The following is a 15,845-nucleotide window of genomic DNA, read 5'->3' on the forward strand; positions in this document are numbered from 1 at the left end:
CTAGATTCAATTATTGAATAAACGAAAAAGTCAGTATGTATCTCTGGAAAATTAAATAAGTAATAATAATTCGCGCAAATTTGTTATATGCAAAATTACGTTTCTGATTATTAACCCATGTTAGATTAAAAAAAAACCGTTAGAGCTTGATAAATTATAGAAATTTATCTAAAACAAATATTTAAAGGCGTACAGAATAAAAATGTAAAATGATTGGCCATATAAATCATTGTTAAGTTAATTATATCAGCTTAGTATATGAGAGTATATTTTCAAATGTGGATTCAAATTTTGGAAAAGCATTATGCGTTTGGTTTGCAAATGAAGACAGAAAAAACTAAAATATTTATGCGCGACTATGTTCTGTATCTGCAATTTATAACGTTATTTAAGCATAAATACGGAAGAACGATCAATATTTTTAAACATATGGTTCAAATATAATTTGCACATACGTGCAATACCAATATATATGAATATAGTTAACTCACGTGGGTTGTATAGGCGCGGTGACATGATGGCTATTTCTACGCCGCATAAATGGCCTTCCTGCTGCCGGATGTTGTCTGGACAGCATAATTAGTGCACTCGCCATTGTTAAACAAACTGGTGCCTTGTTGGCTCCGGGCAGAGTAACAAATACAGTAGCAACTGCTGCCGAACCGTCGTTCGTCGGCTCAATAGCGATTGGTCTAATCTCTCCAATATCTTGCATAGCTAATTTGCGAGCTCTAATTTTTCTCATGGCGGCTGGACTACCTCGATTACCCATCAATAATGTTACCGATGCAAATGGTCTTTTGGCCATATGCAACATTTCAACCACATGACGCCTTCTTGCACGCCTGATATCTGCAGCTTGTTTTGCCTTCCAAGCAACTACACATGCAGATAAAAATAAAAAGAAACAAGAGAAAAAAACTGAGAAAAATACAAATAAGTCGATATGTAGTTGGTCTTGACGTGTAAACACCATTCCATAACTTGGTCTTCCAGGAGCGTCCTCATTGTTGACAGCTCTTAATACCATGAAAAACCTGGTGGAGTTCAGATAATGAACTTCCTGTGGAAGTATCAATACAAGACGGTTTCTCAAACCATGAACTTGAAGAACAAAATTCCTCTTATTGACCGTTATATACGTGCTCAAATCTTTTGAATTTTTATCCACCAAATTATATACAGTGCTGTGGGTAGAAGAAGTCCAGTAAGTCCTTTCGGATGTAGTGTTATCACCCATAGAATATTCTATTCGACTGAGTGGCTCTTCATCCCTAATTCTATACTTGGGGTCTATATCAACAAAATGAGAACTAGTAGTAGCGTTCGTTGTAACGACAAAGGTATCATCACGAGGGCTTAAGAAAAGATCTAACATGCCTTGCGTTACATCTATTATTACGTGAATATTAACGTTCATGTAACGAGGTTGTACCACAAAGAATACTGTTTGTCCAGGATTCAAAGGACGAGGCTTCATTTTGCATTCATCTGTTGTATAAAATATAGAAATGAATTAATTTTGACTCAAAATTGTGTTTGTGCTACCATAACTACCATAACCACCATAAAGAACTACATGATCAATTATTTACTAAATGATAAAACACAAGAACAATCATTATAAAACCCAATAAAAACTTCTGTTATATAATCAACTCAAAGTCTATTCACTCGAGTTCAAATTTTAAGATGTTGAAGTTTAATCATCGTTTATAGATAAAGCAGAGTTTAATAACTTTAAACCTTCTTTCAATTTTACTCATCAATTTTAAAAATAGAGAAATACTTGTGCAGTATCTAGCACTACACTTTTTCCGATTTATCAGACTTTCACACCAATTTATAATTGCAGAAACATCTATTAAATATTATTTCATCAGTGAACAAATTGATAACATAAAAACTTAAACTGGTATAGACTTACCAATCTTCTTTGCATCAAAGCACATTCTATCGTTTACGGAGATCAGTTTATAGCATTGATGTCCTTGTGTAGGTGTGCCAACATACGATTCTCGACATTTGGAACATTGTACCATCCAGCAATGTTGTACTGAAGCAGAATTTTTGCCACCACCAGCAGTGGCACAAGTAGAATCGCTCTCTGTATTGTTACCGCAGTTACATTTCTCACCAGTCACAGGATCACAAGTGTCGCCATGACCATGACATTCACAACTGTTGAAAGTATAATTTGTTAATTATTGATATTCAAAAATCTTATTATTTATAATAGCTTGCTTATGAATAAGTAAATAAATGAATATATGTATAAATAACTCACGGTCTGCAAGGATGTTTATGATCTTCAGAACCCCTAAACATGCCAAGAACGCATTCTTCGCATCTGTTACCAGTGGTATTATCCGTGCAGCGTAAACAGCGCGCTGCCCCTATGGGTCCTTCTCCCAGATAATCTTCAAGATCTGACCGGGACATGCCTGGTGGTGGAGGCGCAATACCCGTATTATCCGCGATGCAAACTTCACTGTGACCATTACAATAGTCCAAACAGGGAACGCAACGTCCATTATTGGAGGGATCACCAACAAAGAGAGGCTTGCATTTTTCACATTGAGCACCCTATAAAAGCAAATGCACGATGATTACAGAAAATATCTTTGAAGAATTCAAAAAATTACTTTTGCTCTTCGGATTTATTAATTAAGTTCAATGGCACTAGTTCTTACGTTACGCTTCAGAAATCTTTTTAGATTCATAACCTTCCCAATAATATGCAAAAATTTTTCTTTCGAGCAATCATTAAATAATTTGAATATTAATCGGGTATGTGATTGCTAAATAATAATTAAGCTCTAAATTTAACTACATTAAAAATGATTACAATTAAAAATTAACAAACACTTACCATCGTGTTATTAAAGCACTCGATACACTCATTTAATTTATCAGGTCCTTGGCAATTGGCATGCCCGTTACATTGGCACTGGATACTGCAATTTGCTCCAACGTACCCAAAATCACAAGTACAAACATTAGGTTTAACGCAGACTCCTCGCACACAACCTTGTGTACACACCGGGACACAAATTTGTCCGTCGAATTTGTAACCTGGTCCACATTCACAGGCATAACCCACTTCTAAATCGACACATTGCTCAGATTTTTCATCACAATTGTGATGTCCATTTTCACATTCGTTTTCGGGGGGACAACGAACGTAGTTCCAAGTAAATGTTTCATTGGGTGCAATCACATTATCGGTTTTTCGACTTGCATACAACACGTCGCATGTTGATAATGCTGGATATTCTGTAGGACTTTCCAGTGATCCTTCTGCGCAAACACCATCTCCTTCTTTGCCTTGTCTCGAGCACCAACCACAGTGAGCATGACGCAGACATACGGAACATTGTGTGAAAGATTCGCAAGGTTCGGGGCACATTCCTGCGTTATCGGGCTTCAGAACAGATCCACATACACCTCCCGCACAGTATAAAGATTGATAACTCGGTGAAATACATTCATTCAATTTCGTTGACCATCTGCACTCATGCCAACCTCCTTCTGATCCCGTAGCTGCCAAGCAACTACTACAATTCTTATAGACAGTACATCTCGGGGCACAAACTGCTACGTCCTTCATTTTAGTTGTTGTAATTTCTTCAGATACGCAATTCCAATTGTAAATCGGTTCTGCGGCTACTTTAACACCCAATTCGGAAGTAATTAGAACCTGTCTAGTCCAAATACAAGATCCCAAATGCAAGCACTGCTCACAATCTGATGCCGCACATTGGCGTTCTGGACATTCATCCACAATTGTCACGCCAGTTGTTAGTTTCTGTCGGTTGCCACACTTAATATCTGTATCGCATTCGTTCATCGCAGATATGCAACGTCCTCTACCACATCCAGCACACCATTTACAAACAGGTGATAATTCTAAATGGGAAGGCCACGAAGCCAGACAAGTAGTGCATGTAGTAAAATTAGAGCATCCTCTATTTGCAAACCATTCATCGTCACATGAAGCTCCATTATTAGTTCGTACGCTAGCGTTTTCACCACATACCTTTGAACTTCCTTGCGAGAAGCAATAGGTTGAATTTGGAAGACCCAGCAATTTGCAAAAGCTACATCCCATCACATGTCTGCATATATGCTTTCCTCTACTCCATAAAGTACATAAATCTGATGGCAAAACAACTTTGGTGACATGACTATGGGAGGCTCCGTCCCATCCCCCTACAATGTATAATGATTTAGTTTCTGGGTCAACGGTCATTGCATGAGCATATGAAGGTGGAGGAGGCGTACCCACAACTTCTACATCATTTACTAGTCTAATCCACTGATTACAATTGTAAACATAAGCTATCAAGGAATCAGTAACGTTATGAGGATAAGTACGGCCACCAAATATAACCATGTAGTTCTCAGTACTGATCGCAGAATGTAAAAAACGTGCTCTAGGAAGTTGATCTTTAGGATTATTCAAATCAGGAAATACAGGAAGTTCACTCCATTCAACGGTTCCTCCAATAAATAATAAAGCATATAATTTGTTTGACAATACTGTCCTATTTGTCATATATTCATAACCCCCAAAAACGTACAAACTCTTTGTACCATGATGGTAAACAGTGCTATGTCCAAATACGCCAATAGGGCCAGCCCCTTTAGCTTCTATTATCTGCCAATGTTTTGTCAATAAATCATAAATCCAAACATTCGTTAAAAATCCTGAAACAGCGGAAAATCCGCCAATTAAAATAAGGCTCTCAGAGTCACCATCTTTGACTAGCGTTAATGAGTGTCCTGCTAACGGCGGAGGTGAAATATCAAAATCAGATAAATATTCCCAACGTTGATTTTGTAAACTAAACTGCCAAAAATCACCTAATGTATTATTTGAAAGACCTTTTTCCATAACAGTGAGGCCACCAAATATGTAAATGGCTTGTTTAGAATGTACATATTCCGCAGCATGAAAATATCTCCCTTGTGGCATCTTTGCTTCTAGTGTTGCCTCTACAGTCACAGGCATCCAAGTGTTATTTTTTGTATCAAAAAGTCGAATATCATTTAAAGGTCCATGAGATAAAGAATAACCACCAAACATCCAAAGAGAACCTCTCTTATCAGCAACTAAAGTATGCCCAAATCGAGGCAAAGTTTTTCTCAAGTGTTCTAAAGAGTCTGCTAGATATTGTGAATTAAATAATTCTGTGTAAACTATTTGATATGGTTGAATCTCCACAGAACAATCATCACCACCAAAACCAGATGAGCAAAGGCACCGCCCATAACCATGATCACAAGCCCCTTGCTTCAACACCGAACTGCAATTATTCGGGCATATCTCAAATTCACATTTGGGCCCAGCAAAACCTTCCTTACATACACAAGTTCCATCTTTACATATATGAGATGGAGCACAATTTTTTTCACAACTTATCACTTCATACACTGCATTAAAACCTTGACCTCTTTCACCTTGTTTGTAGTGAACTGTCAAATGCCCTGATCTTGATTCAACAGTCAATGGTGGTGTTGTATCTTCACTGCAAAATACGCCCAACAATTGACTTTGTTGTCCAGTACCACTCAAATCAGGCAAACCATCATATACATATACTGCGTTTTCTCCACAGGTAATATTGAGATCATTAGAATTAATTGTTAACTGTAAAATACTGTTGGTGCTTAATGCTCCGGCAATATTTTGTGAGCTGATGACCCAAAGACATTCTTTAGCAGGTGGTCCTCCCCAAGGTGGTTGATGTGATTGGTATGATCCGATTCCTTGCTTAGAAACACCACTTAACATGCCTCTAGCTTCACATTCATAGTAACATTGGCCACCATTTGTGGGATCTCCATAAAAGTTTCTTGAACACTTTTCGCAGTTCGGACCTTCTGTATTATCTTGACAATAGCAGCTACCAGTTTGTAAATCACAAATACCAAGGGATTCATCACCATGACCATTGCATTCACATTGTTGACAACCCTCGCTTGATGTTGCATTGCCATAGCTACCAGCTTTACAACGTTCACAATATGTTCCTTCAGTCCAGTCTTGACATTCATCACATACGCCTACACGAGTTTGACATGTTGAATGGTTATGACAACCACAATTGGTTGCACAATCCACTCCTACCCAACCCAGATGACACTGGCACACATAATTTGGAGCACCCATACAGTAACCATGCACACAATTATTATAGCAGGTTCTACTACATGTGGTTCGCCCATCGCCTTCAAAACCCCTTCTACATTGGCATCTGTAGGAACCGTGAGTATTTATACAAAAAGCTTCTTTATGACAATCATGTAATCCTAAACCACATTCATCCACATCAGGACATTGGGCATATGACCATTGCGCAAATGACCATTCGCTTTCTTCGTGAGTTGTATTTAATGCTAAATTGCAATCACCATATGGTTTATTAAAATCTCCCTGCATACACACTCCTTGGATTGGATTTTCTGGACTGTAACACCAACCACAACTTAATGATTGTAGACATGAAGAACAATTCATATGCCTACTACAAGATTTACACTGATCAACTTTAAGAGATTCATTTATCTGATGTGATGATGGGAGTAGAGGTACATCCTGATCTAACCATTCTCTGCATAAACCAAACTGGTATTCACTTGTATAAACAGAGAAACTAAAACATTGTTGGGTGGCTTCACACCAAACACATCGCCCTTTTTCATCTAAACAGGAAGAACAGTTATCACGCTCATGACACGGTGCTGGACATTCTTCCTTTAATTTTATGGCATCATCAATTCTGCCTTTACGCGCACAATATGCATCTTTTGTCCACCACTCACATAGGCCAGATTCCAAACATCTATCACAGGAAATATAATTAGAACAATTAGCACAGGCGCTAGGTTGTATTGTAAGATATCTCCAATCTCTTCCAGCAACACATGTTTGAGATTCATCTTCAGATCTGGGAAGACAACGATTATTCAGATCGCACCATCCACATAAAGAATCAGTGAGGCAGTGTAGGCAGTTAGTGTACTGATTGCATAGCCCATTTGAATAGGGCTCTAAGTATTCAAAAGTAAAAACTTTTGCGTTCTCATTACTCTTATGATTTTCCATGGATATCATATGCTGTAGTTCCATTTTGCTATGCTGTGGGTCTAATGAACTGCCAGTCACACTTTTTCGTGCTTCAAAATCAACCATTAAACTGAAAAAAAAAAATCTAATTGAATCTATTTCTAAAAGAATGCGCTAATATTAAAAAGTTTTTAATTTTTTTCATTCAAGTGCTTTGAGGGTTACCCAGTAACATTGTTAAAATTAAGAAACACATTTTAAATAAATAATTTATAAATTACATGTTTTGATAAATTAATTCTATTGGTAATATTTTATTAATATAGTTACCTAAGTGTGTCTATTGCTGGCCATGATGCTAAAACACATTTGCTCTGCTCCGCTGAGATGTTAGCAACAATTTTGAGAGGTTCAGAATTCTTGCTTAATTTTAAAGTAGCATGTGAATAACTCGCACAAACTTTGAGGGTCTCTCCTGCACCTTCCCAAGATGATGGTGGTCTAATAAATCCTTGAAGTCGAGCTACCTAAAAGTTGAAACATAAATTATTAGAATTATTCGAAAACAGAAATACCTCTAATAATTATGTTAAATTATATGTTAAAGCAAGCATTCATAACATAAGGTTACTAAGCAATACCAAATATGTTTTAGCAAATAGCTCACCATTTCTCCCTTAACTGCATGTTCAGTTCTTGTAGCTGGATTATTGGCACCATTAAAATCAACAGTAGTGGCATTAATTATTGTTACATGGTCGGGTTGTGACCAATTGGCTGGATGCTGATATTTCAAAAATGTTAGTCCAGGTCGTTTATCTAATTCTCTGCATTGTTCTGGTTTTAGAACTTCAGTGCCTTTGGGTCCCCACCAGCCAGGAACCTGTGAAGGCGTGTCTTCACCACAAACTCCATAATTATCTGAGAAAAAAACTTTAATTAGATATCTGTTTGTTTTATATTAATATAATGAGAAACTCCTGCATACCATCTTTGTGATGACATCTGGCATTCTGAACACACCATGTGCATTGACCAAAACCCAATTTATAAGCTACAGATGGCCTGGGTGAAATATTGGGTGGAGTATCACCATGAACTAAACAAGAATGACAATCTCCCAAAGCTGGACAAATTCCTGGACATCTAGTGATTTGTAAATTGGTTGTGCAATTAGCACCAATGGTTCTGCCATAACATACCTGTGATATACGTAACAGTAATACATTATTTGCATCGTAGACAAATATTTAACAAAATATACTCAATATGCTAAAATCATATTTGTTAAATAAAATTAAAATTTTCCTACTTCATCAGCAGAGCACCACCCACACTCAGGATCAGCTAAACATTCAGTATGACCATGATGTCGAGGGCATGCAGCTTCTGAATCAAAATACTCTCCATTTTTTGCAGCCAGCATTGGAGGAAGTGTGTAAGCAAATAGATCACCTATAATCCGAAACATGTGCATAATACATAGAATTGAGTTGCATATTGTTATTATTATCAAAAATGATCATTACCATTAACATTTCCATGATATCCTCCGACTAACAATAATATGTTACCATTTTTAACAGCGGCTGCATGAGCAAAAACTCCCTGCTGTTTGGGATATCGATAATCTTGTGTTCTACCAAGCATGTCAGGATTTACCCATGTATGACAACCGAGGTGATATAAATACATTTGATTGTCGTAACAAATTTCTTCTTTATTATGACGATGGGAATATCCACCAAAAACTATTAAGTAATTTCCTGTAGGATGATACAAATTAAACAGATTAAATATTGCAAATTATAGAAATTATAGAAGCTTATATTGTTCAAATAAATTCAGCACTTATACTTAAGTGGATTATAGTTTTAGATTTATAATTGAAATTTAAAATTGGTTTATTCATTTGTAAAACATTCAGAAGTGTTTATAGAATACTTGATCATACAAGGAAATTTAATGTTATGTTATAGGATTATTTCATAAAAAAGCATAAAGAAGAGAATAATTTAAAAACAGACTTATTTACCTATTATAGTAGAAGTGTGAAATGCTCTTTCTCTGGGAACATAGCTGTCTCGCAAATGAGCTCTTGGATAATGTAGTTCAGCCCAATGCCTACTATTTAGTTGGAATGCAAACATTCTATCTGATAACTTAGAAAACCTACAATACAATAATTAAGGAATATATAATTTGTTATTTAATAACATATTATAAATGATAAGTAAAGTACCTTGCTACACCAGCAACTACACCTCCATACACAATTAATGAATTAGATGTTGGGTGATAAACTGTTGTATGTGCAACAACTCGTACATCAAGTTCTTTTCCACCTCGAGGACGTATTTCTGACCAAACTTCTTTTTCAGTTGATGTGTTTTGAGATAGGCGAATTCGAAATATTCTAAAATTCAATTTAATAATTTCTAAGATGTAATTAAAACTATTTTATTCATAGGTACTACTCAAGACCAAATCAATTCTTGAATTTTTCCAATATTTGTCTATAATACCTAGAATGAAATAATGATTATAATAACCTGGATGAAAATTCCCCATCATCAGTACTTCCTCCAAATAAATACAAATCATTCCCTGCCAATGTTAAAGAGTGTCTAGTAAGCGGTGGAGGGCGTTTATTGTGAAATCCTCGTAACGACCAATGCTTGGATGTTACATTATACAACCAGAGTTCATTTGACAGCATACCATTTTCTAATTTTCCACCATACATAGCAAAACCATCTACAAGAAAATCTTTTCTCTAATTCAAGTTTATGATGTTTTTCCTAATAACCTAACCTATGGATTTTAACAAGACTATAAAAAATGTAGAAATAAAAACTAAAATAAATTAATGGAAAAAGTCAAATATGATGTTCAACGACACAAAAACAATTTATAAAAGAAAAACAATTTAAAAAAGAGAACCCCCTTCAGTTCTTTTTTAAATTGTTTTTGTTTTCCTACAGTAGTAGCATGTGATTGTTGTGTTGGTGGTGATAGTAAAATGTGTTTTTTCCTGGTCCGGTGTGTACAATTTGGTTTTTTTAATTAAAATAAACATTTCTACATTCGACGCATTGGCTGTATAATTCAATTCAATGTTTCAATGTCAAACAAAAAATGCTCAAGATATATATAGTTATATTTTAACAAAACTTCCACTCTATAGGCTGTTGTGCTCGAACATTTCCTTATATTATATCTTCATTTACTCAAATAAAAATTAATTAAAAATCAGATGCTTTATTTGGTTCTATTTCTATTTTATTTTATTTCATTGATGTAGAGGTCAAAAATGCATTGTAGTAGCAAAATTAAATTATAAATATATACCCATAATAGATATATAATCACGGATTACCATAGAGAATCTAGAAACTAATGAACTTAATTTTCAATTATCATATGCATACTATAATTACCTGCAACTCTACATGCTGCATGACCATATCTAGGTAAGGGCTTGCTTGATGAAAAATTGCCAGAAAAATCAGAAAGAGATGCATTTTGAAATTCCGTAGATCTCGTACGACGGAATGTAGAATTATCAGAAATCGAATATAAAACGTTTCTAAATAACGAGGCGTGCGGCCGCAAACCCCAACGCTCACCACCTAGACCATTCTGAAAATGTTTATGTAATTTGAATTTTAATAACTAAAGCACTTCATATTTCATGTTGGATTTTAATAACTATTTTATATACCTGGCCCAATACTTCTTTAAAAATATTATGATCCAATTCAAGAGGTGGCATACCCTCCAGTTCTTTTCCATCTTCATCTCGCCAGGTACTTGTATTAAAATTAAAAATCTAAAGAAAAACAATTATTTAAAATATATTATTTTAATATTGAATATGTAGTAAAGATACAGATAAATATATTATTTTAATATTGAATATGTAATAAAGAAGATTTTAAATAATAAAATTATTTAAAATCTATATTTGTTTCATTTTTAACCAAGTTATAAAGTTACTAAATTATGTTCACTATAATCTTAACATTCCGCTACATGCGTGTTAGTTTTGTCAAACTGTGAGTCTAAGAATAAGATCTTATATGTGGATATTTAATCATAAAAATGCATATTAGTGTTTATCTATATTTGATCTACATCAATATTAAAAAATCTAAACATGTACAAGAACAATATGAGATTTTTTAAGAAGATGCATTAAGATTGACAACAAAATTTATGGAAGGTTAAAAAGCATAATTAGGCATCAATCAAAAAATATGCATAAAGTATTGATTTGCATACATATTTAATTTCATCCTAATATATCATCAGAATAACATTTGATTATATTGTACACACCTCTAAAGAACCTAAAACTTTGTTTAAATTATATCCTCCAAACACATATAGCGAATCAGTATCATTAACATATACAGCAGTATGAGCTGCCCTGGGTGCAAAACCAGATTCTGAATGACTCAGCCAATGCCACTGATTGCCTTTCGGATTATCATGGAACAAGGTACAACCTTGTCCAGAATAACTGCAAAAATATAAATTCAGACTTAATATCATAAGTATTGATTAAGTATTGGTAAGTATTGATGTTAGTAAATCATGTAATAATTTATGCAATATAAATAATACATCAATCTTATAAAATGAAATACAAAATGTTTTTCAATGAAATTTAAAATAATTGTTTTAGGTTTTGCAAAAATGCTGCTTTTTCTCAATAAAAAAAACAATTGACCTTCTTAGCAGCATGCGTTGTTATATATTGTTACACATCTATAAGAGTTCCAATCTCAAACATATGTAAGATAAATCAGAGATTAACACAATACATATATAATATAATATATTCTAGCATATACTAAAACTTCGCATTTTACTTATTTTTTACATTTCAGATTTTACTTACCCTGGATGACAGTGACATCTTCCGCCTTTGCAAACTCCTTGACTACCACATCTGTTAGGACATAATTCTCTCGAACAATCTTTACCACCCCAGTCACCTTCACACACACAAGTATGACCAACACAAGCCCCATGTTGGGAACAATTATTTGGACAATTATATATATTATATTCTGCTTGAAAACCCTCTAATACGTAATTTGTGTCAGAATAAAGCAAGATCAACATCTAAAATAAAACAAGTACAAAAAATATATTTTAATTTTATACATTGATCAATCATCCACCAACATATAAAATTAGAAGAATAGGTAATCATTTTCATATGTCAATGGTGATAAAACTTACATTTCCTGAACTTGCCACAACTTGTTGCGGTTCCGTTTTCCCACTAAAACTTCCTAATAAAGTAGATCTAAATGAGTCTCCATCATATACAAAGACGTAATCGTAAGAACACTCAGTGCCCATGCTACTAAAAGTGAGTGTTATAAATTGGCTTGAATTTTGTGCTTTTATCAACCATTCACAGTGGGAATCCTGAAATCATAAGAAAATTATAATTAGAGACTATTCAGGTAGAAATAAACACATGAAAGTTAATTTATTTCTTCTCATGTATATACTCGTTATTATTTTAAGTGAGATATATCAGGATTTTTTCATTTACAGATTAAATTAATAAATCTAACTTAAAACTTTAGTATCAAATATGAGTAATAGTAAGTTAATTAATGTACTTTTTTATATTTGTAATACTGCAAAACAACTTTTAATTATCTAAATATTATGAACTGTAATTAATACATTTAACTAATTTATACTCTTATTATTTTGTAAAATATACCTTTGTATAATTTGTACCAGAGGGACCATCGGATATTGTGCCATGTTGATCTGTAAATACTCGTCTCGTTTTATCACATGGTGCTGGTGTAATAGCTGCACAAATCATAGTAAAAAATCCACACCAAACAGCTAAACCAGTTATCATAGTCCAAGGTCTACGTCGCACTCTTATGCCCCTCATTTCTGAAAAAAATACAATAATTAATATGATTATAATTAATATTGCAATAACAAGTGCAACACAATTAAATATGTGTTGACCAAGAAATGCCTATGTTATCTTGAAAGTAAATATGTATATGAATGGCAAAACATTTGATAAGCAGTCATCGACATTATCTACATTGAGATTGTACAATGCAATTTTATTACAATAGCTGTTGTAGTGTTATTATATGAATTTATATAAATTTTATATGTATAAGTGTTAATAATATAAGAATGGTTTCACAAGGACATGACTATATAAATATAATTAACCTATTTACTTATGTTGAAAAAACTATGATTTTATATTTGTCATGTTTCAAAGGTCTAGATGATGTATATTTTCATGCACATGATTGTTTATTCAAAATTAATCCAATTTGAATGGGTACCTGCTTCAAGGCTAACAACTTAAACTGTGCATGACAAAACCTATTATCTTAAACGAAACATTGTCAGTCGCATACAAAGAACACAACAGGTATTTGGAAACATCATTATAGATACTAATTGAAACACATTTCGTTTTAAAACACGGTGTTCAGTTAACAAATGCAATATCACAACATTTTTATTGTTTATTATTTTGACACAGTACAAGACATTGACAGTGAACGTCCCCCATATGTGTTTTGGTAACTGTTGGATAACATAGAGTTTCTACCTAACCGACACCGACATTTCAACAAGTTCATAGCAGTTGCGAAGAGAGGACGCGCAAAATTTTTTTTGTTTAAATTTTGCAAAATTATAAATAAATCAAGTGCGAATTAAGCTTATCATATATTAAAACATTTACACACATTCCTTTTATATGAATATAGCAAACTTTATAAAAGTTGTCAATTTGGTCGTTTCCCATTATCTCTAAATATATTTTGCTCTTCATTAGCCTAGGAAATCCGCAATAAACAGAATTAAAATAGATTTAAACCTTCAAAAATATTAAAATTATATTTTATAACTTGCCTTATATGATATTGATACTTCTTTATCAATGTTACATAAAAAATTGCGATTTGGTTTGATTCTAAGACAACATAATAGACTCTCCACACAATCATTTGTGCAAATCAGACTTTGCACAGATAATTTCAAACATACAAAACGTACATAATTTGATTGCAAGTTTGCACAATCATGCTGTACAAGATTTACGTGAATTTGCACAAATAGCAAACTTTAAAAAGTTTATCAATTTGGTCGTTTTCACATTTTCTCTAAATATATTTTGCTCTTTAAAGGTCAAGAAAATCCGCAACAAACACAGAACCCAAAAAGATTCATTCATATAATAATGGACCTAATTATGCTTATTTATCTATGAAAGGCCCCCCACCCCGCACAATTATTTGTAAATAAATAATTGCATTATAAAATATCAATAGAAAAGATTCAAAGATTGTCGTCATATTCATTTGATTTAGATTTGTTTGCGCAAACATCCTAAACACGATTTTCGTGAATTTGCACAAATAATCGTATCGTGTTGAGCTCATTTATCCACAGATGGTGCTATCATAGATGAATAAATGGTGTGGAGCATAGATAAATAAATGGTGTGAAGTTCACTAGTATTTTTAAATGTTGGTCACATTTGTTTTTCAGCGATCAAAAGTTGGTAAGACTTGATTGGTGACAGAAAGCATTGTTTGTAATTTGATGTTTCAAAAAATAGGTATTAATACGTTATTGTCAAATATTCATGTATATTTACAGTATTTAATTAGTAATTGTGTTGTAATATTTAATTACAATGTCATATACTTCAGTTATGTGTGATCTATATAAATGGAAAAGCATTCCTATCGGTAAGTGATAAATAAAGCATGTTTTTCATATTTTTACACATACCAAATATTCATTTTATTTACCTACTAATATGTGTTGCATTCAATTCACATAGTCGGTATAAAACAGCTGTTATTACAGCATTAATAACATTATTCATATCCAGTATATTATTATTCAAATTCTAAGGGTTTATAATATTCTTTTTTTATTCACTTATGAATTGCGATCCGTCTATTACTTGTGAAGACATTTAATAATTGTTTTGTAAATCAATATTTAAAAAACAGCTGTTATAAAGCAACCCAATAGCTGCTCTGTCTATTGTTGATATATTCTTATTAGAATTTATCCGATACTGCTATATTTTTTAAATTTGAACAATTGAACACTTATACTTGAACCAAGTCATGTGTTGTTTGGATAGTGTGGGTTAAAATGATAAAAAAATCACTTTCTTTGATTTAAACTATTCACTTTCTTTGATATCATGCAGATTGTATATTTTCGTTTAGTTAGTTTAGTATACTAAATCAAAGAAAGAAAGGAGAATCAATTTGAAAGAATTATTATGCACCAATTATTCTGGAAATATGCAATACATAGTTCCAAAATAAATAGTGCATAATTCTTTAGAATTAATTCTTCTTTTCTATTTACATTAATAGCGTAAATTGTTTAATAAAACAAGATTTAATTTAAGCACACATTTAATATATTTTCATTCATTATATTCTGTATGATGATACATTCCTTAAAAGAGGCAGTCACTGATATATTTCATATCGAATAATAAATATATACAAATAATTAATAATATTTAACATAATAATTATTTTACGTTTGATTTTTAAATGTATTATTTGTATGCAATCAAATATATCACTGATAATTGTCTATTTTGTGCAATACTAATAGTATATTATAATTAAACTATAAAAATGGAATAAATTGATATCGGTCTAGAGGTTACTAATTTATATAACACTGGTACAATTAATTGGTAATTTTGCGTAAAGAT

The 15,845-nt window shown here is 33.0% G+C and overlaps 1 protein-coding gene across 1 annotated transcript; it reads right to left on the reverse strand.

The window, feature by feature from the left end:
• Window positions 1–274: 274 nt before the first annotated feature.
• Window positions 275–13,565, reverse strand: LOC113365774 (multiple epidermal growth factor-like domains protein 8). Its single transcript, XM_026607318.1, has 19 exons — window positions 13,426–13,565; window positions 12,825–13,009; window positions 12,326–12,517; window positions 11,979–12,205; window positions 11,414–11,597; window positions 10,797–10,904; window positions 10,513–10,714; window positions 9,625–9,829; window positions 9,315–9,488; window positions 9,108–9,244; window positions 8,602–8,838; window positions 8,385–8,527; window positions 8,061–8,274; window positions 7,740–7,993; window positions 7,403–7,599; window positions 2,873–7,202; window positions 2,288–2,586; window positions 1,928–2,181; window positions 275–1,491 (listed from the first exon to the last, which is right to left on the reverse strand). Exons 2-19 carry the CDS (start codon window positions 13,005–13,007, stop codon window positions 488–490), a joined length of 8,544 nt encoding a protein of 2,847 aa, XP_026463103.1. The 5' UTR covers window positions 13,008–13,009; window positions 13,426–13,565; the 3' UTR covers window positions 275–487.
• Window positions 13,566–15,845: the final 2,280 nt, after the last annotated feature.

Source organism: Ctenocephalides felis, unplaced genomic scaffold, assembly GCF_003426905.1.
Source record: "Ctenocephalides felis isolate EL2017-DRISC unplaced genomic scaffold, ASM342690v1 CF-g0.4_SCAFFOLD_01170, whole genome shotgun sequence".
Classification (NCBI taxonomy): domain Eukaryota; kingdom Metazoa; phylum Arthropoda; class Insecta; order Siphonaptera; family Pulicidae; genus Ctenocephalides; species Ctenocephalides felis.

Excerpts from the sequence above, each read along its gene's own strand:
- LOC113365774 (XM_026607318.1), bottom strand. The coding sequence starts at position 13,007 with ATGAGGGGCATAAGAGTGCGACGTAGACCTTGGACTATGATAACTGGT. Across the intron at positions 8,275-8,384 it reads GGTGGTGCTCTGCTGATGAA|GTATGTTATGGCAGAACCAT; the intron begins GTAGGAAAATTT and ends CGTATATCACAG. Across the intron at positions 2,182-2,287 it reads CATAAACATCCTTGCAGACC|TTGTGAATGTCATGGTCATG; the intron begins GTGAGTTATTTA and ends TACTTTCAACAG.